The sequence below is a fragment of the Carcharhinus amblyrhynchos genome, chromosome 18 (genome assembly GCF_965287045.1).
Source record: "Carcharhinus amblyrhynchos chromosome 18, sCarAmb.v2.hapA, whole genome shotgun sequence".
NCBI lineage: Eukaryota > Metazoa > Chordata > Chondrichthyes > Carcharhiniformes > Carcharhinidae > Carcharhinus > Carcharhinus amblyrhynchos.
This window is the reverse complement of record NC_137341.1, coordinates 6,104,827-6,126,680: the sequence shown is the minus strand read 5'-3', so window position 1 is coordinate 6,126,680 and position 21,854 is coordinate 6,104,827. Positions and strand designations below refer to the sequence as shown.

The window sequence follows — 21,854 nt, the reverse complement described above, 5'->3', positions numbered from 1 at the left end:
CTTCTCAAAGAACTCAATAAGGTTAGTAAGGCACGACCTTCCCGCTACAAAACCATGCTGACTGTCTCTACGGTTTATGTTTCCAATAAGATTTATTTCCAAGATCGCAAAAGTAAAACCTTCAATAAAGCAGCTGAATTGAACATTAGGGCCAGAAGTTTCCGGCTGTGCGCATCAGCGGGAACTTCTTATTGTCGCAGAGTGGTGCGCAGCCTCCTGCCGCAAGGAACACGGACAGACCGTAAAGAACGTCCTCTATAACTTTTCTCCATGGAAAAGAATTCCTCCTGGAGTTAACAACGGTAGCCTGATTGAACAACACTGTGGGCGTAGTTACAACGCGCAAGTCACGATGGTTCAAGAAGTTTACCGTCACCTTCTCTGGGGGCAATGAGGAATGTCCAGCAAACGCCGGCCTCGCCGGTGACGCTCACAGCCCGTAAACACGTTGCTTTAAAAAACTGATGCGGTTTCATTAATACAGGTGGAAATGATTATCGCCAAATATAAGCATAGTTAATGGAAATAAAAATCTAGGGAATTCGAAAGGTCAAAAGCCACGCACCCACCATCTCTCCTAAAACCCTAGGATACAAGTCATTAGGTCCAAACGTGACAGGCTGAATGGCCTGTTCCTGCTGCTACGTACATTACGATTTTAACGGAACCGAGAAGGGTGAATACTTCGCAAGGTACCGCAAAACTGTCTGCTACCTCTCCGCAACGGTGTTCCTGTTGGGTCAGTTCTGTTGGGGAGCGTGCAGATTTTCTGGTCCCGTTCGCCAGATCGACGAGACGCCGTCTGCTCGGTCAAACGACCCGCCCGTTTTATTTTTTTTTAAGCCCGATCGACAAAACTCGTCGGGTTTCCCGCCCGTGACGTCCGAGTACGGCGAGCGCCTCGCTCGCTGGCTCGGTGCTGAACTTGAGGGCGACCCTCGGTATTACAGAACTCCTGGACGGTTCCCTGGCTGCCTTTACTCCGCCTACAGCATCGCTCGTGTATTCAGTTCGACGGCTCGGCCTCGGTGTGACCTACCCGAGGACGCTCGACAAGACTGTACTGTGAACCTCCTTCCGTTCGGAGTTCGCTGTCTCGTGTCATTTCTCTCAAAAACAAATGACTGCGGAGGCAGCGAAAATAACGTAAAGCCTCATTTATTTTCTGTATTATTAACGTGACGATAATAACCCTGGGTTTAACAGGAGGCGATAAATCTTTACGTCGTCGTCAAACCAATCTCGTGCACTACTTACCCCGTAAGTGATGAGTAAGGCGTTTGGTTTTAATAACTGACCGGCGCCCTTGAACAGACCCTGCAAGAGACAGAGGATTGAAAATAATTATTAAGTAACGGTGTTCGATATTATAAGTTTTCAAACATCTTTCGAGCTTCTCCGGTGTACAGTGAGAATTATTTAGTGGGTGCCGTCTACGTTTGAAGCTAAGACGCTGCTCCAGAGGACGTGGGAACGTGTACGGCCCTCGCTTACCGACCGGAGGGACGCTACGATTTATTCTACGACGACGACCGACCTCGAAGTAGATCGAACCGTTTCGCTGACGGTCCTGGCTCTCGGTCGTACAAATTTTATACTTGCCTTTCTCCTGCGACGTAACGCTCAAATTCTGAGTGTAACCACGTGTGAATTTACATTGAAAATACAGATAAAGAAATGTGATTGTTGAAAGCCGCTGAACAGCATACGCGTAGAGTGGAAAGTGAGAGTCATTCGCATGTCGAGGTGCGAGATAGGGAAGCGTTTCTTTCAAAAAACTAAAAGCGCGGACTTCTCTTTCCTCCGAAATCTGCGGGTGCTCGGTCAGTTGGAATTTCCAAGACCGAACTGTTACGTGCTTACGACGGATAAGTGTGTCTAACGATTTGGATAAAATCGGGTAAATGATGTGTCGGTACCGATCGAGCTAATCTAAATACAGACCGGAGAGATTCGACGGCCTTCCCCGGTTGCTTTGTTCCTATGTAAATCCAACAGCAGAATTGTGAAATTTAATTCGCTCGTGTGTCAGCGCCAGAGAAATAATCACAAGTGCTCAAACGTCCTCGACGCCGAGCGAATTCGTGAATGCCCTTCGGGACAAAGGACCCCGTGGTCCGCGTCCCAGCCCGGTTCGTTCCCCGCTTGATTCCTAATGCTCTTTGAGGTGGATGAGCAAGCCACCCCTCTGAAAACAATCACTGATCGCGATTAGAGAAAGGGACAGAGGGACCTATTGGCAGGGGCCCGACAAAGCAGAACCAACCTCGGCAATTCTAGACCAACTAACCTTCTCGAGTCCCCCTCGGTAACACCTCGAGACCGGCGCAAGCTGACGATAATTGCACCGTGATACGCGGGGTGCGTATTCCGAGAAACGTACCGTAGCGACTCGCCGAGCCGACTGAAATAGTCACACGCTCCAAAACAATTAACGTTAATCTTTGAGGGGGAAAGAAAATGGACTCTGTGCCGTCAACATTGAAGGAGAATAAATTTGTGGATTGCGTTCGAGGGAACCCGATAATCTTTTCTCGACACGCAAATAGTCAGAGGATTCGGGCCGACCGAAGACCAGAAATCGTAGAATCCTACCGTGCGGGATGAGGCCGTTCGACCCGTTGATTCTGCACCGACCGCGATCCCACCCGGGCCCTGTCTCTACAACCCCATGTATTTACCTTAGCTAGCACCCCCTGACGCGATGGGCACGGCCGATCCACCTGACCCGCACGTCTTTGGATTCTTTGAAACAAAATTATTATTAAAGGTAGAGGCCTTGGCTGAGGTACTGTTTTTCAAAAAGAATTGAGAAGGAAGAAGTACTGTTAAGATACAGTAAGAAGTCTCACAACACAAGGTTAAAATCCAACAGGTTCGTTTGGAATCACGAGCCTTAGGAGCGCTGCTCCTTCGTCGGGTGAGTCACGTTACTGTGGAAAGGAGCTGAATCGGTAATGGATCTCCACCAGCTATGATTCTATCTCTGCTGATATTACTTTGGCGTCTTCACGCTAATCAACTCAGAAACTCCTCCAAGCTATTCTGTCCCTCCAGCCTTACCTTATGTCCCCGATTGCACCTTTCACGTATCCTGAACGCATCTCTTCCTACCGGCCCCCAGGAGGTAATGTAGCCCAGTTATCACGAACCTCCCACCTCAATTTGAACTCCTGGCCTCATTATTATCTTCACCTTCAAAACCCTTTTCTGAATTTCTCCGTTCAATTACAAACTCGTGCCTTCCGCCGAGCTTCCCAGAGCCCCGGGGTGACGGCTGATCCACCGTCCTGTGAAACAACTTGGAAAGCTTTGCCAGGGTAACAGCGCTACACGGACAGAAACTGTTATCTTTACGATAATCAGTCTGGCTATTGGCACGGAAGGAAGGATGACTCCACCAAATTAGTCACTGTGCGGTTTTACACCTAAACGACACACGTTAAAGGAGGTTTATCATCTAGCGGATTCGTAAACGTGTGCATTACGGGCAGCGCGGCACCGGGAACCCGGTTTCCGTTGCAGCCTCGGGTCACCGCCTGTGTGCAGTTTGCACATCCTCCCCGTGTCTGCGTGGGTTTCCTTTGGGTGCTCCGGTTTCCTCCCACAGTCCGAAGATGTGCGGGTTAGGTTAATTGGCTGTGTGAACCCCGCCCCCCACCCCCCACCCAACGAGTGTTAGGGAAATCGACAGGATAAATATACGGGGTAACGGGGATAGGGCTCGGAGGGGAATTACTGTCAGTGCGGGCTCGATGGGCCGAGGGGCCTCTTTCTGCACTGTAGGGATTCTATGATTGTAATATATTACTGTTAACGATATACCAAAGGAACTAACGACGAAACGCTGACCCCGACAAACTACAAAGAGTTGTGAAAGAAGCCCAATCCATCACGCAAACCGGCCTCCTGTCCGTTGACCGTCTCCGCTTTCTGCTGCCTCGGGAAAGCAACCAGCGTAATCGAGGACCCCGCGTACCCCGGACGTTCTCTCTTCCGCCTTCTCTCGTCAGGAAAAACATACAAATGTCTGACGATATGTACTACCCGACTCGAGAACACCTTTCTCCCTGCTGCCGTCAGACTTTGGAAGGGACCTACCTCGTACAAAGTTGATCTTTCTCTATACCCTAACTACGACTGTAACACCACATTCTGTAGTCTCTCCTTTCCTCCTCAACGAGTGGTATGCTTTGTCTGTACGGCATGCGAGAAACAATATGTTTCACTGTATGTTGATACACGTGATAGAAATAAATCAAATCAAAAAGTAATTCGACTGGAAAGCAAACAAACCCTAAGGTTAGGCGTAATACTGAGCTTGCTTTCCGTTTGCCACGAAATTGCAGTGAACTTGAACCTTAATTCAAAGTTAACGTTCATTCCGAGGGAGCTAGGACACAAAAGCAGGGATGTACAGCTGAGGCTGTATCCGACTCTGGTCAGATCCCATTTGGGGGACTGTGAGCAGGTTTGGACACTGTACCTAAAGGAAAGATGTGCTGGCCTTGGAGTGGCTCCAGAGAAGGTTCACGAGAACGATCCCAGGAACAAAGGGTTTGTCAAACAAGGAGCAATTGAATATTCTGGGCCTGTACATGGAGTTCAGAAAGATGAGGGGTGGGGAGGGAGTCGTCGTCAAATTGAAACTTACAGAGTATTGCGTGGTCTACGTAGAGTGGACGTGGAGAGCAGTTTCCACTCGTGGGAGAGATTGGAACTCGAGGCACAACCTCAGACTGAAGGGTCGTTCCTTTAAAACTGAGATGAGGAGGAATTTCTTCAGCCAGAGGGTGGGGAAGGGAGTACGTCTGGGGAAATCTTTGGAATTCGTTGCCACAGAGGGCTGTGCAGAGCGGGTCATTGAGTGCCTTTTAGGCAGAGACAGATAGGTTCTTGATCGATAAGGGGATAAATGGTTACGGGCAGAAGGAAGGAGAATAGGGATCAGAATCGTATTAGCCGTGACTGAATGGTGGAGCAGGCTCGATGGGCAGAATGGCCTCAGTCTGCTCCCGCTTCCTCCCACGATCCAAAGATGTGCGGGTTAGGGGTATCGGCTACGCTAAATTGCCAACTGGTGTCTGGGGGGACGAGTGGGGTCAATAGGTAAGGTTAAGAAGATAGGGGCTAGGTGGGAATGTGGTCGGTACAGACTCGATGGGCCAAATGGCTTTCTTCTGCACTGCAGGGATTCTACGTCTTTTGGTCCAAAATAAACGACCGCGTTAGGCCGTCTTTCAAAAACGCAGTTCGGATCAGTTCTTTGGAAGTGACGGCTAGCGGTCGAACGGAACGAATTCACGCGGACGAACGGAACTCTCACCTCGGTGCACTTCATCTCGGTGATGTGAATCATGTTAATGTTTACGATGAGATCGAAGGAGTTTGGCTTCAATCCTCCCCAGGTCTCCCAGCTCTGCGAACAGTCAATGTTAAGCGGCTGCTTTACGTTCTGCACTCTGGTCGCCGCAATGTAGGCCGAAATGCTGGGGGGGGGAAGAAAAGAAACGCGTTGAGATAAGTCTTTGCCATCGGGTAACCGTGCAAGAAAATGAATACGCTACGGGGAAAAGCACCGTGCCGCAGCCGAAGAGAAAACCTCAGCAGGGCCGGCAGCGTCTGCGAGGAGAGAAAAGAGCTGGCGTTTCGAGTCCAGACGACCCTTTGTCAAAGTGACAGCTTTGGACTCGAAACGTCAGCTCTTTCCCTCGCCTTACAGATGCCGCCAGACCGAACGGAACTTCGAACGTTACGGCGCAGTACAGGCCCTTCGGCCCTCGATGCCGCGCCGACCGGTGGAACGGATCTCGTGACCCTGTAACCTAAACTATTCCGATGTTATCCGTACGCCTATCCACTGACCGTTTGAACGCCCTTAAAGTTGGCGAGTCCGCGACTGCTGCAGGCAGGACGTTCCACGCCCCGACTACCCTCCGAGTAAAGAACCTACCTCTGACGTCCGTCCTATAATCGCCGCCCCTTAATTTAAAGCTACGTCCCCTCGTGTTAGCCATCACCGTCAGAGGAAAAAGGCTCTCGCTGTCCGCTCTATCTAATCCTCTGATCATCTTGTCTGCCTCAATTAGGTCACCTCGTAACCTTCTTCTCTCTAATGTAAATGACCTGCTGATATAGAACATAGAACATTACAGTGCAGAACAGGCCCTTCGGCCCACAATGTTGCGCCGACCAGTTTTTTTATTAAAAAAAACACTGACCCACTAATCTAAACCGATCCCTTTTCGTCCATAAACCTATCCACGGATCTCTTAAACGCCCCCAAACTAGGCGCATTTACAACTGCAGCAGGCAGGACATTCCAATCCCTCACCACCCTCTGGGTAAAGAACCTACCCCTGACATCCGTCCTGTAACTACCCCCCCTTAATTTAAAGCCATGCCCCCTCGTGCTAGCTTTCTCCATCCGAGGAAAAAGGCTATCACTATCCACCCTATCTAAACCTCTAATCATCTTATACGTTTCAATAAGATCCCCGCTTCGCCTCCTTCTTTCCAGCGAAAACAACCCCAAATCCCTCAGTCTCTCCTCGTAGGACCTCCCCTCCATACCAGGCAACATCCTGGTAAACCTCCTCTGCACCCTCTCCAAAGCCTCCGCGTCCTTCCTGTAATGTGGGGACCAGAACTGCACGCAGTACTCCAAGTGCGGCCGCGCCAGAGTTCTGTACAGTTGCAACGTGACGCTGCGACTCCTAAATTCAATCCCCCTACCAATAAACGACAAGACACCGTATGCCTTCTTAACAACCTTATCTACTTGATTCAATACAATAGGATTGTAGCTGATCAACGTTCCTCAAATTTCCTTGCTATTTCTCAAACTTGATTCCCTCACTGATCAAAAATCTATCTCAGCCTTAAATATACACAAGGACATTTTCCCCCACAGCTCTGTGGCATTTAGTTCCAAAGACAAGTTGTAAATTGGCTTGGCTTTATTCTGAAACTGCTTTCTGGTCTAGACTCTCCCTGAAGGAGAGCAACCTCGGCATTTACCCTGTCCAACCCATTAAAAATTCGATGTTTTTCAAAGGGATACAACTGCACGACTTACCAGGGTATTTCACAGGCCAATTAAGAGTCTGGAGTCACATTTAGGCCAGAACAAATAAGAGTAGATAACTGGCTGCAGCATCCAGTACAAGAGTTGGGAAATCATGTTGCAGCTATAATCAAACCTTGGATAGGCCACGCATTTGGTGTATTGCTTGCGGTTCTGGTTGCCAGATTACCAGGAGTGCAAAGGTGGTTCTCTTTTATGGTCAAACCAAATAGACAAACTCAAACTAAATTAGGACAAAGTAAAAAGGGGCAGCTCCCCAAAAGGAAGGGGAACAGCCCAAACCAAAAGTATAAAAGGAAACTTAAGACACATCAAAAGTGCAAAGGTGGTTCACCAGGATGTTATCTGGTGTTGGCTCTGTGGGGTTGAATAAACTAGAATTGTTTTCACTGGAAAGACAGAGTCTGAGGGGAGACAGTGATAGAGGTCTATAAGCTTAAGGAGCACCGACTGGGTGATAGTCAGAGGCTTTTGCCTCAGGGTGGAAGTGTCAATTACAAGGGGGAACAGGTTCAATGTGAAGGGGGGAACATTTGATATTGTGCAGGAGAAGTTTCTCTGGAACGTGCTGCCAGAGGATGTCGTGGAAACAGGCACATTAGCAACATTCGAGAGGCATTTGGATGGGTACATGAATAGGGAGGGAATTGAGGGATACAGACCAAGGGCAGAAGGTTTTTTTAAACTTTAGCTCAGGCCTCATGACTGGCACAGGCTTGGAGAGCCAAAGGGACTGTACCTGTGCTTTGTTCTTCACTCTTCCAATGAAGTAGTTATGTACATTAGTGATCCAGATGTGGGAGGTAAAGTGAGAAAGTTCAAAGATGACAAAGTTAGTGGAGTGTAAATAGCAAGGAGGAAAGCCTTTGAATACAGGATGATAAAACAGGCTAGACTGAACAGCAGCAAACTGAATTTAACACAAGTGAGGTGATGTATTTTGGAAGGACATTTCCCAAGGGAATCACACAATGACCAATCCGACGTTTGGATGTATAGTAGACCAGAGGCAGCTGGGATGCATCTCCTTACGTCAAGCGATTTCTCTTTCCGTTACAGATTCCAGCGTCCCGGGTGATCTGCGCTTGTACCGTGCCGCAACAATTCGATTCACGCGTTCGGGTGATCGTCCCCACCTCGGATTTAATCCACAAATTTAGCGATTACGAGTCTTGCGTTCTCGTACTGCATGGGAAAGTGCGCTTCAAAAGCGTTAGGACAGGCACGCTGACGTCTGTCAAATTTAGCAGATGGCGACCGCTCCAGCCGCTTTAAGTTCGACGTACTAATTCGCTCAAAGAAAAGCAGGCGGGAAATGTCACCGTCGGCCGACGTGGCTCCGAGCAACCGAGATCACGCAAAACGGATTCCAATTTCTGGTTAGTTTCTCATCCACCCGCATTTGGCCTTGGAGGGAGTGCAGAGGAGGTTTACTAGGCTGATACCGGAGTTGAGGGGGCTGAGCTATGAGGAGAGGCTGAATAAACTAGGCTTGTACTGGTTAGAGTTTAGAAGGATGAGGGGAGATCTCATTGAGACGTACAAGATGATGAAAGGGATGGATAGGATAGAGGTGGAGAGGTTCTTCCCGCTCAGAAAGGACAGTAGGACGAGAGGGCACAGCCTCAAGATTGGTGGGGGCGGGGTGGGCAGTTCAGATCAGAGTTGAGGAGGAACTTCTTCATTCAAAGGGTGGTGAATCTCTGGAATTCTCTGCCCGTTGAAGTGGTGGAGGCTCCGCGGGTAGATAGGTTTTTGGTAGGCGACGCGATTAAGGGTTACGGGGAGAAGGCGGGAAGGTGGAACTGAGCCACGACAGATCAGCCGTGATCTTACTGAATGGCGGGGCAGGCTCGAAGGGCTAGATGGCCTACTCCTGCTCCTATTTCTTATGTTCTTACATTTAAAATATTTTTAAAAAGGATACAGAGAGCAAAGCAGAGAAACAACAAGCGTGCCACAAACCAACGGTCAGACAGGATAGAATCGGTCCGGAATTTTGGCGTCCCGCCCGATGTGGGCGGGGGGGGGGGGGGACTGTGGAAAGACCGTCGACGGCGTTTTAATGTTTTGGGGCGAGCGAGGCCGTAAAATCCTGTCCGTTATTTACAGGCCGTGAGAGTTTTCTCTGGTCCGCGTGCTGTACCTCGGAAGATCAACGACGCTCTTAGAAATAACAATTCAAGATTTTTGCAACTATCTTAGACGGGGGACAGAGGTGGGGGTGGGGGTTGGAATTTCCGGCCTCACTCACCCCAGCGCTGAGAAATCCCACCCAAAGTCAACAGCCCTTTGCGCGGCCCGTATCCCTCCAGTTACGATTCCCGTGGCAGACGGGATGGAGAATTTCACCCAGGGCCTCGATTTACTATCTCCTCTGTTGACATCTCTGACGGTGCAGCAGACCCCGTGCGCTCCACCTTCCAGCATTTTGTGCCCAAGACTCGTGTGGGACTTGAACCTGCAACCTCTGACTCAGAGACGAGAGTGTTATGCGCTCAGCCGCTGGATGGTCTGACTGGGCTGAATGGCCTGTTTCAGTATTACAAAACATTGTACTTTATGTGGCAAGCAGCGTATTTTTGTCTCGTTAGGGACAACACTGCGGGAGATTTGTTGTTATAATGTAATAAGGATGGTTTTTCTCCTTTGGTCTATCAATGCAGGCAGTCGTGAGCATGTGGACGTTGGCACGATTCTCACGACAAAACAAAAGTGGCACGGCGGTTAGCTCTGCCGGTCACGGTGCCAGAGACCTGGGTTCAATTCCGGCCTCGGGTTACTATCTGTGTGGAGCCTGCACGTTCTGCCCGTGTCTGCGTAGGTTTCCCCTGGGTGCTCCGGTTTCTTCCCACGGTCCAGAGATGGGCGAGTTAGGTGGATTGGCCGTGCTAAATTCTCCCTAGTGTCAGAAGATTAGCGGGGTAAATATGGGAATAAGGCCTGGGTGGGATTGTGGTCAGCGAAGACTCAATGGGCCGAATGGCCTCTTTCTGCGCAGTAGGGATTCTGTGATTCTAAAATGTAATATTTAGCTTAATAAAGAAAATTAGTCAATATGGCGGATACTGGAATCTGAAACAAAAACAGAGAACGCTGGAAAAACACAGCGGGTCTGGCAGCATCTGGGGAGAGAAAACAGTCAATGTTTTGAGTCCGCTTGACTCTTCATCAGTGGGGGAAAAGGTGTTGCATATAAAACTGTAGCTGGGAAAGATTACAATGAGACATAGCAACCTTAAGAACAAAAAAAATTGTCCTGGGATTGGGGCAGGGGTGGATTGGATTGCATTGCATTGAGACAATAAATGGATAGGATTTGGGGCGGCACTGTAGCAAGCGCTGCTGCTTCACGGCTCCAAGGACCTGTTCGATTACCGGCTCGGGTCGCCGTCTGTGTGGAGTTTGCACATCCTCCCCGTGTCTGTGTGGGTTTCCTCCCAGAATCCAAAGATGTGCGGGTTAGGTCAATTAGCTGTGCTAAAATCGGCCCTGAGTGTCCTGAGATGCGTAGGTTAGAGGGGTTAGCGGGTAAATATGTAGGGATGCGGGGGGGTACGGCCTGGGTGGGACTGTGGTCGGCGCAGACTTCGTGGGCCAAATGGCCTCTTTCTACACTGCAGGGTTTCTACCATGTTAAAAAAAGCATTTAAGACGGAGAAGAAAGGTCACAATCTAAAGTCGCCGAACTCGACGTCGAGTCTCGAGGGTTGCGACGTGCCCGATCGGAAGACGAGGTGCCGCTGCTCCAGCTTGCGCCGGGCTTCGCCGCGGCAGGTCGGGGACGGACGTGCAGGCACGAGAGCGAGGTGCTGAATTAAAACGGCGGCGACAGGAAGGCTGGGTTCGTGCGCGCGGACCGAACGGAAGTGTGCCGCAAAGCGGTCGCCCGGTCCGCGTTTAATCGCCCCGGTGCAGAGGGCGCCACCTTGGGAGCAGCGAATACGACGAACCAAACGGAAGAAGGTGCAACGAAAAGCTGCTCGAACTGAAAGGGGTGTTTGGGGGTCCTGAACAGCGAGGGGGGAGGAGGTAAAGGGACAGGCGTCGCGCCTTTCGCGATTGTGAGGAGATGGGGAAGGGGATAAAAGGGGAAGCCGACGGAGGAGCGGACAAGGGTGTCATAGATAGAGTAATATTTAGCTGAAAGGATTCCTTAAGTTTGTTATTAAAATAATATAAATTATGCAGCAGTGATGTTCTCCATTAGGTTCACTACAATTGGCAGTCACACCCTTGGGTTTTGGCACACCACCTAATCTTCTGTCTGTTCCGTTAAAATGTCTCCACGTCCATTCTCTGAATAATTCGGTTAATAAAATTAACTGCTCTCCTCGTTATTAGATCACGATACGCAGGTGACCAGGATTTGAAGGCTAGGGTAGGAATAATTAGTCCACTTCCGTAAGGATAAATTTTCTGTCTTTTGCGACAGCCCTGCAGGGGTATAATGCGTTAATACTCGCATCGATCGCTCGGGGCGGCACAGCGGTTCGCACTGTCGCTTCACAGCCCCAGGGACCCGGGCTTGATTCCCGGGTTGGGTCAGCGTTTGGACGGAGTCTGCACGTCCTCCCCGTGTCTGCGTGGGTTTCCTCCAGGTGATTCACTGGAGGAACAAGCAAACGAACAGAAGATGGGTCTGGAGGATGCGTAAATGGGAATCGCAGACTCATCAACAACAACTGCTGGTGGAAGAAAAGGGGCTATTCCACAAAAAACATAGAATCCCTACTGTGCAGACGGAGACCGTTCAGTCCATCGAGACTGCATCGACTCCCTGGAAAAAGGATCTTACACAGGCCCGTTCCCCCCTCCTGTCCCACAACTCCATACATTTACCACGGGTGATCCACCTAACCTACGCGTCGTGGGACACCGAGGGGCAATTCGGCATGACCAATCCTCGTAACCTGCGTATCTTTGGGTACCGGTTAGGATTTGAAATCGCCGATCGTGATATTAAGGTCAAAAGATAATGTGCTGTTCCTCGCGTTTCTGTGGCACGTCATTGGAACAAGGCATTCAGATGCTGAGGTCAGGGTGGGAACGGGGCACAGAATTAGAATAAGAGGTTGGAAATTCAGGCTCAGTTTTTTTTTAATTCATTCGCTGGGATATGGGCTCGCCCAGCGTTTATAACACATCCCGAGTTGCCCTTGAGAAGACCTTGTTAATCCACTTCAGCTGATGTGAGGTAGGTACACCCACAGTGCTGTCGTGAAGGGAGTTCTCAGATTTTGAGCCAGCAAGAGTGAAAGAACGTGTAAATTTAATAGAGAAGTTCAACAAAGTGCTCGACTCGTCTGCGTTTGATTTAATTGTAATAACAAACTACTTTCTTTATCAAAGATTGCTGATGTCCTTCTTCAAAACCCGAGCTGTTTTCCTTTTACGTGGAATAGCACACGCAGGGAGGCAAAGAGGTTAGCACTGCTGCCCCACAGCACCAGGGATCTAGGTTCAATTCTGGCCTCGGGTCACATCGCAACGTAAGAAATAGGAGCAGGAGTAGGCCGTCGAGCCCTTCCAGCCTGCCCCGCCGTTCAATAAGATCGTGGCTGATCTGAAGTGGATCGGTTCCACTTTCCCGCCCTCTCCCCATAACCCTTAATCCCCTTGCCTATCAAAAACCCATCTACCCGCGTCTTAAATATATTTAGCGAGGCAGCCTCCACCACTTCAACGGGCAGAGAATTCCAGAGATTCGCCACCCTTTGAGTGAAGAAGTTCCTCCTCGACTCTGTTCTAAACTGCCCCCCCCCGCCTATCTTGAGGCTGTCCGTGTGGAGTCTGCACGCTCTCCCTGTGTCTGCGTGGGTTTCCTTCGGGTGCTCTGGTTTCCTCGCACAGTCCAAAGATGTGCCAATTCGGTGCGCTGGCCGTGCTAAATTGTTCCTTAGTATTACGGGAATTGCCAGGGTAAATGAGTGGGGTTACGGGAATAGGGCCTGGGTGGGATTGTGGCCGGAGCAGACTCAATGGGCCGAATGGCCTCCTTCTGCACTGTAGGGATTCTGCGATTCAGCTAAAACAGATAGGGAAGCGATCTGACCGCAGGCACTTGGAATCAAATGTGCTGTGTCATTGAAGAACTTATTGTTTTAAAAATAAAAAAAAGACTCAAAGCAAAATAATGAGTATTTAAACAAAACAAGCTCAACAATGTTATCGGAGCAGCATCGTACAGAAATCGTAACTGTCGGGTAAAATATTAAAACGTCCGCACTTTATCACTCGTCCGTACCCACACGCGTCGGTACGAAAAACATTATTCGTCTTTATCTCTTGCAGTGAAAAATGATGAAAGCTGTAAATGGCCTTTGCTGGAACTGTACGTGCAATGACTACTAATGAGAGAGCTCGGAAATTCACTGACTAATCGGTGTCGTTTCAACCTAATCGATCGCCGCCTGAGATTGAGAAATTCAGGTGTCACCTGAGCAAATAATGTCTGTACGGCAGGGTCAGCGCTGCGACGCGACAGGCAAATAAACAAACGGCGACTCGGGGGTAAAACATTCCACCCGTTTCGTTCTTACCGACACGTTCTTTCGCTCTTGCTGGCTCACTGGAGCGACGGCGATCGAGGGGAGACCTGATAGAAGTCTACGAGATTGTGAGAGGCGTGGACAGAGTGGAAAATCAGAAGCTTTTTCACAGGGTGGAAGAATCACTTACTAGGGGGCATAGGTTTTAAGGTGCGAGAGGCAAGGTTCAACAGAGATGTACGAGGCAGAGAACGGTGGGTGCCTGGAACTCGTTGCTGGGGGAGGTAGTGGAAACACGTACGGTCGTGACTTTTAAGGGGCAAGAAGGCAAACGAGATGGGAACAGAGCGATATCCTGCGCTGTAATTTTCTTTGTTCTTTGATATTTAGCATTTGCATGGATTTACTAATTAGTTGAGAATGGGGACAGCGTGGCAGGAGGAAGCGGGGGGACATTAATACAGGCGATTCTCTTTGTGAGGGTTTTCAGGCGGGCGACAGGTCTCCTGCCTGTATATGGCCGAGCCATGGATCGTAGAACCCTACAGGGCGGAAAGAGGCCCTTCGGCCCATCGAGTCTGCACCTAACACAATCCCACCCAGGCCCTACCCCCGTATCCCTGCGTACTACATGCACTGATCCCTCTAACCTACGCGTCCCTGGACGCTCAGGGGCAATTTCTCAGCGTGGCCGATCGACCTAACCCGCACGTCTTTCGAAGCCCCCGTCTCGTTCTCCTGGGCCTTGGACCTGTGATGTCTGGAAAAGGAAGGGGCTCCCTGCTGGATTCCCGTATCGTCGGAGAGCCAGCCATTGCAAAAGGGCTACGGCAACACTAGACGATTCACCGAGAGGAGCGGAATTACCCCCGAAGATAGGAACCGAAAGTCAAACTGAGGGTCAACGGGTCAATCTCTGTGGCTGCCTCAGAGTCTGAGGACTATCGGCCCCGATCTGTGGGACTGTACACCTTGCTTATTAAATCGCTGAATACGCAAACTTGCAAATGGGGGAGAAAAAGTTGAAATGCCCCTGATAATTCCTGCTCTGCCCTCCCGCTGCCATCTCACGCGGCACTCAACACAAACAGCAGACTCGAGATGAAGATGATCCGAGACACGGCAACTGCAACCGGCTGGAACTCACGGCTTGCGTTCCCAACATTCTCCACTGCAATCCCACTCAGAATGGCAGAATTGTTATGGTGCAAAAGGGGGCCATTTGGCCCATCAAGTGTGAGGTTATCCACTTTGGCAGGAATAATACTAGGAGGGATTACTATTTCGAGGGGGAAAAGCTGCAGCATGCTACGGTGCAGAGGGACCTGGGGGTCCTTGTGCACGAGTCGCAAAAACCCAGCCTGCAGGTGCAGCAGGTGATCAGGAAAGCAAATGGGATGCTGGCCTTTATAGCGAGGGGGATTGAACATAAAAGCAGGGAGGTCTTGCTACAACTGTACAGGGTACTGGTGAGGCCGCAGCTGGAGTACTGTGTGCGGTTTTGGTCGCCGCACTTGCATAGGATATTTTGGCCTTGGAGGGAGGGTGCAGGAGGTTCACTAGGCTGATACCGGAGATGAGGAGGTTGGACTATGAAGAGAGGCTGAATAGACTGGGTTTGTACTCGTTGGAGTTTAGAAGGATGGGGGGAGATCTTAGAGAGACGTATAAGATAATGAAAGGGATGGATAGGGTAGAGGTAGAGAGATTCTTCCCGCTCAGAAAGGACAGCAGGACGAGAGGGCACAGCCTCAAGATAAGGGGAGGGGCAGTTTAGATCACAGTCGAGGAGGAACTTCTTCACTCAAAGGGTGGTGAATCTCTGGAATTTTCTGCCCGTTGAAGTGGTGGAGGCTACCTCGCTAAATATATTTAAGACACGGGTAGCTAGGTTTTTGACAGGCGAGGGGATTGAGGGTTACGGGGAGAAGGTGGGAAAGTGAAACCGATCCACTTCAGATCAGCCGTGATCTTATTGAATGGCGGGGCAGGCTCGAAGGGCTAGATGGCCGACTCCTGCTCCTGTTTCTTATGTTCTTATGACGTCTGCACTGGCTCTCCACATTAGCACAATCAGTGCCATTTCCCTGCCTTCCCCCCGCCGATATCCGTGCACATTGTTTATATTCAAATAACCATCTAACGCCCACATGAATGGGTGGCACAGGGGTCAGCACTGCTGCCTCACAGCGCCAGGGATCCGGTTCAATTCCCAGCTTGGGTCGCTGTCTGTGTGGAGTTCTCCCCGTCTCTGCGTAGGAGTCCTCTGGGTGTTCCTGTTTCCGCCCAAATCCAAACTGTGTGGGTTAGGTGCATTGGCCGTGCAAAATTGTCCCTGAGTGTCAGGGGATCAGCAGAGTAAATACGTGGGGTTACGGGCATAGGGTCTGGGTGGGATTATGGTCGGTGCAGACTCGATGGGCTGAATGGCCACCTTTTGCACCGTCAGGATTCTATGGCGAATGCCTTGCCGGTACCTGTTTCCGCCGCTCTTCCTGGTAGAACATTCCAGGCTCCGACCGCTCGCTGTGTCGCAACGTTTGCCTCTTTCCTAAATCGCTTTAAATCTGTGCCCTCTCGTTCTCGATCCCTTTACGAGCATGGACGGTTTCTCTCCGTCTACTCCGAACAGCCCCCTAATTATTTTAAACGCCCCCGTCAAATCTCCTCTTAGCCTTCTCCTCTCCGAGGAGGACAGTCCCGACCTCTCCGATCTATCCTCCTAAGTGAATTTTAGTCGGGATTATTAAATCTCCTTCATACTGTGGCGTTACTCCACAGGATACTGACAGCCCTCTGAGCCGAGTGTCCGTCCTCTCGGTGAGGTCTTGGGGCGCTGAACCTATGTTGGCTATTCGACCACAAAAGGCATCGCGGTCTTAGAACATAGAACATTACAGCGCAGAACACGCCCTTCGGCCCACGATGTTGCGCCGACCAGTTAAAAAACAATGACCCTCTAACCTAAACCAATCCCTTTTCGTCCATCGTCGTTCAAACCCTGCCCGTCTATAGCTCCGGCAGGAAAGCAAGTCATTTTTTTTCCCTTCTCTATAATCTAGGGATTCAGATAAACTGTAGCACTCCATCGTTGCTCCTCAGAGAGGAGTACGCGCCACAATGTGCCTTCGTACTGATCCGCAGGGCGCTCGCACAGATTTATTTCTGAATCCTGAGCCGCTGGCTGATAATTTTTACAATCTGTTTAATTGAGTCTGTCTCAGATTATTTTGCTTGGATTCAAGTCACCCCAGGTCTTAATCACGATCGTTCCTCTTTCAACACTGGTTGTTTGAAACAGAATAAACTAACACGCTTGTGGGGCTGAACGTTACACTACATCCGAGATGTGATGATCTAGACCCCCGGCTCCTTTAGTAGCTCTGCAGATAAATCCATTTTTTTTCCCTGGAGCTTGTCCTGATTCTGTTTCAATTTAATATTAAGTAAGATGTAATGGAACAGACAACTGGATTTCTGAAATGTTAAGACATGGAATAAACGGGGAGCTTGCTGATTAAATTGCTGAATACGCAAATGGGCAACAAATAGTTTTAATGATCGCTCGTGGACAAAGTGATTCTCCGACAGACAAACTGTCAAAAAACAGACCCTCAAACGACAGAGTGACCCAGTGGGCAGACACAATTCACAGACAGGCTGACTACAGCTAAATGCAGAGCGTGACTGTCACAGTGATTGCTGCTGAACAGTCCAGAAACTCCTGATGCTTACCAGCCTCCTGTTGCTCTTCCTTCCTCATTCCCTCCCTCCCCAGCTCCCCGACACCGCCACCAACCCCCCCCCACCACCAAGCTCCCCGCTCCCTCTCTCCCCAACCAACCACCCCCCCAGCTCCCCCACCAACCCCCCCAGCTCCCCCATGCCGCCACCAAGCCCCCCACACTCCCCCCTCACGCTGCCACGAAGCCCCCACACTCCCCCGTCACAGAGCACCCCCCCGCCACACTCCCCCCTCACAGAGCACCCCCCCGCCACACTCCCCCCTCACAGAGCACCCCCCCGCCACACTCCCCCCTCACAGAGCACACCCCCGCCACACTCCCCCCTCACAGAGCACCCCCCCGCCACACTCCCCCCTCACAGAGCACCCCCCCGCCACACTCCCCCCTCACAGAGCACCCCCCCGCCACACTCCCCCCTCACAGAGCACCCCCCCGCCACACTCCCCCCTCACAGAGCACCCCCCCGCCACACTCCCCCCTCACAGAGTACCCCCCCCGCCACACTCCCCCCTCACAGAGTACCCCCCCCGCCACACTCCCCCCTCACAGAGCACCCCCCCGCCACACACCCCCTTCACAGAGCACCCCCCCGCCACACTCCCCCCTCACAGAGCACCCCCCCGCCACACTCCCCCCTCACAGAGCACCCCCCGGCCACACTCCCCCCTCACAGAGCACCCCCCCGCCACACTCCCCCCTCACAGAGCACCCCCCCGCCACACACCCCCCTCACAGAGCACCCCCCCGCCACACACCCCCCTCACAGAGCACCCCCCCGCCACACACCCCCGTCACAGAGCACCCCCCCGCCACACTCCCCCGTCACAGAGCACCCCCCCGCCACACTCCCCCGTCACAAGCACCCCCCCGCCACACTCCCCCGTCACAGAGCACCCCCCCGCCACACTCCCCCGTCACAGAGCACCCCCCCGCCACACACCCCCGTCACAGAGCACCCCCCCGCCACACACCCCCGTCACAGAGCACCCCCCCGCCACACTCCCCCGTCACAGAGCACCCCCCCGCCACACTCCCCCCTCACAGAGCACCCCCCCGCCACACTCCCCCCTCACAGAGCACCCCCCCGCCACACTCCCCCCTCACAGAGCACCCCCCCGCCACACTCCCCCCTCACAGAGCACCCCCCCGCCACACTCCCCCCTCACAGAGCACCCCCCCGCCACACTCCCCCCTCACAGAGCACCCCCCCGCCACACTCCCCCGTCACAGAGCACCCCCCCGCCACACTCCCCCCTCACAGAGCACCCCCCCGCCACACTCCCCCCTCACAGAGCACCCCCCCGCCACACACCCCCCTCACAGAGCACCCACCACACCCTCCCCCCACTGCAGACCCCCCACCAACTGCAGACCCCCCCATCCCCCCACCACCCCTGACAGACCCCCCCATCCCCCCACCACCCCTGACAGACCCCCCCAATCCCCCCACCACCCCTGACAGGACCCCCCCATCCCCCCACCACCCCTGACAGACCCCCCCAATCCCCCCACCACCCCTGACAGGACCCCCCCATCCCCCCACCACCCCTGACAGACCCCCCCAATCCCCCCACCACCCCTGACAGACCCCCCCAATCCCCCCACCACCCCTGACAGGACCCCCCCATCACCCCACCACCCCTGACAGACCCCCCCATCACCCCTGACAGGACCCCCCCCATCACCCCTGACAGGACCCCCCCATCACCCCACCACCCCTGACAGACCCCCCCATCACCCCTGACAGACCCCCCCCATCCCCCCAACACCCCTGACAGACCCCCCCCATCCCCCCCACCCCTGACAGACCCCCCCCATCCCCCCCCACCCCTGACAGACCCCCCCCATCCCCCCCCACCCCTGACAGACCCCCCCCATCCCCCCCCACCCCTGACAGACCCCCCCCATCCCCCCCCACCCCTGACAGACCCCCCCCCATCCCCCCCCACCCCTGACAGACCCCCCCCATCCCTGACAGACCCCCCCCATCCCCCCCCACCCCTGACAGACCCCCCCCATCCCCCCCCACCCCTGACAGACCCCCCCCATCCCCCACTGCACACCCCCCATCCCCCCCCCATCCCCCACTGCACCCCCCCCATCCCCCCCCATCCCCCACTGCACCCCCCCCATCCCCCCCACTACACCCCCCGCCCCTTACCGACCCCCACCCCCCCCCACCGACCCCCCCACCATACCCCCTTTACAGACCCGACCACACCCCCCCTTACAGAACCCCCCCACACCAACCCAACCCACCCCGCTGCAGACCTCCCTCCCCCCGCCCCGGCCCCTCACCTCTCCAGTGCCCGGGGCTCCAGCTCGGAGGGCTGCCACATCACGCTGGGCAGAGCCTGGGCGAAGTGCACCAAGTGCTGCCCGGATCCCGAGGCTAACTCCAGGGCCAGGGCGGGTGCTCCGGGGCGCAGCTGCTGCCGGATGACGCTCAGGATGGGCTCCTTGTTCCGCTCGGCAGCCGGAGCCACCATCATGGTGCGGCCAGCGAGCGAGCGCCGCAGCCCCGACTGTCCGCCTCGGCACCTCCAAACTTTGCGCTGCTCGCGGGCTGGCGGCGCCGCGCGGCCCTCTGGGAGTTGTAGTCCAGCCCCCGGCCCCGCCGCCGTGGCCGCGCACCCAGCCCGGGAGAGCGGCGGACTACGACTCCCAGCGGCCGCTGCGCAACCGCGCCTGCGCACTCCTGACAGCAAGTATCCGCGATTTCCTTATTTGTCACAGGTGAGCTTGCATTAACGCTGCATTGAAGTTACTGTGAAAAATCCCCCAGTCGCCACAATCCGGCGCCTGTTCGGGTACACAGAGGGAGAATTTAGCATGGCCGATGCATCTCACGAGCACGTTTTGCAGATTGTGGGAGGAAACCCACGCAGACACGAGGAGAATGTGCAGACTCCACGCAGACAGTGACCCGAGCTGGGAATCGAATCTAGGTCCCTGGCGTTGTGTGTGACAGCGATGCTAATCACTGTGCCGCCCTTTTGCACTGAAGAATGGAATACTGCAAAATATACGTGACTCGTGATCAAAGGTCGAAATCTGCAGTTGTTCCTCAGGCGTATTCACATTCCGAGCAGGCAAGCTGGCTGCAGTCGGTAGAGAAGGTGCTTTCGCTCGTTCGTGAAACCGGAACAAGAGGAGATGAGATGACTGGACGGTAGCCACAAATAAATCCTGGAGCAAAGATAATCGATAATAAACAATGTGGAAAATGCTATAAAATGTCAGCAAGTCTGAAAGCGTCTGAGGAGAGAGAACAGAGCCAGCCAGACCTGAAATGTTAGCTGTGATCCTGTCTCCATAGACGCTGACAGACCTGCTGAGATTTTCCAGCGTTTTGTGTGTTTTGGTGCAGATTCCTTAGCTTAATGACTAATAAATCCTGGAGGAAATCTCAGCTTCACTCAGAGAGAAAGTCTCGTGGTCACAGGGAGAGGCTGAAAATGGAAAGCACCGAGGCTTTGGAGGGTGAGTAGGAGAGGGACAACGGTGTGAACCGATTAGGCTGGAGTAACGGGCGGTACGGTTGTTAGCGCTGCTGCCTCACGGTGCTGTGGACCCGGGTTTGATTCCCGGCTTGGGCGTCACTGTCTTGTGGACGTTCTCCCCGTGTCAGCGTGGGTTTCCTCTGGGTACGCTGGTTTCCTCCCACAGTCCAAAGATGTGCAGGTTAGGGGGATTGACCGTGCTAAATTGTCCCTCAGTGTCAGAGGGATTCACAGGGTAAATACGTGGGGTTACGGGGATAGGGCCTGGATGGCGTTGAGCTCGATGGGCCGATTGGCCTCCTTCTGCACTGCGGGGATTCTATGAAATAAATTTATTGTGACACTTACATGAAGCCGGTGAGCAGGATCAGTGCAACCAGTGAGGTAACGTTGCAGCCCACCTGCTGTGTGATTTACTGGGAGCTGTGGGTTGTCTCAGGGCAACTCTGTTTCGATGATTGAAGAAGTATTAATCCGTTCCTTTTTCCTATCCAATCCTCCTGCTTCTGTCTGTTAGCTTCTTATAAAAGACATGCTGTCAAAGCTTTTCCTCTTGCACTCGTCAAGATAGCTCACGAGAAATTATCAAACTGTAAGAAGGGAAGAACAATTTGTACTGCGTGGGAAGAGAATGTTGATTGGCTGTAGAGAGGACACAAACTGGTGGAGTGTTGCCGTGGGGAATGTAGCAGTGGACAGTTAACTACCCAGCTTTGTTATTGCGTTATAGGGCTGGCCCGTTTTCCAGCCGACTTCGCCCCATGGCTGGAAAATCCTGCCTGAGGTCAATAGGCCTTTGCAGGGTTCATGTCCCGCTTGCTACAATTCCCAAGGTGGCAAAATTTAGCCCGTAGAGTTTTACAGCACAGAAATAGGCCGTTTGGCCCATCGAGCTCAATGACATCCGTCAAACAACGGTCTATTCTGATCCCATTTTCCCCTGCAATTCCTCCCCTGCCCTCACTCACTCGAATCATAGAATCGTAGAACCCTACAGTGCAGAAAGGGTCACTTCGGCCCATCGAGT

The 21,854-nt window shown here is 52.8% G+C and overlaps 1 protein-coding gene across 2 annotated transcripts in view; it reads right to left on the bottom strand.

Annotated features, from left to right (window-relative positions):
• Positions 1 to 19,966, bottom strand: part of mettl26 (methyltransferase like 26) — a 58,592-nt gene extending 38,626 nt beyond the window's left edge. Inside the window, exons 1-3 of one of the 2 annotated variants that reach the window (XM_080206064.1) lie at positions 19,623 to 19,960; positions 5,327 to 5,489; positions 1,258 to 1,317 (exon numbers count right to left, since the gene is read on the bottom strand). In XM_080206064.1, the coding sequence (XP_080062190.1) occupies positions 1,258 to 1,317; positions 5,327 to 5,489; positions 19,623 to 19,816 (417 nt within the window). In that variant the 5' untranslated portion in view covers positions 19,817 to 19,960. Of the gene's footprint in view, positions 1 to 1,257; positions 1,318 to 5,326; positions 5,490 to 19,622 lie in introns of both variants that reach the window. The other variant, XM_080206065.1, reaches the window with a different exon arrangement.
• Positions 19,967 to 21,854: the final 1,888 nt, after the last annotated feature.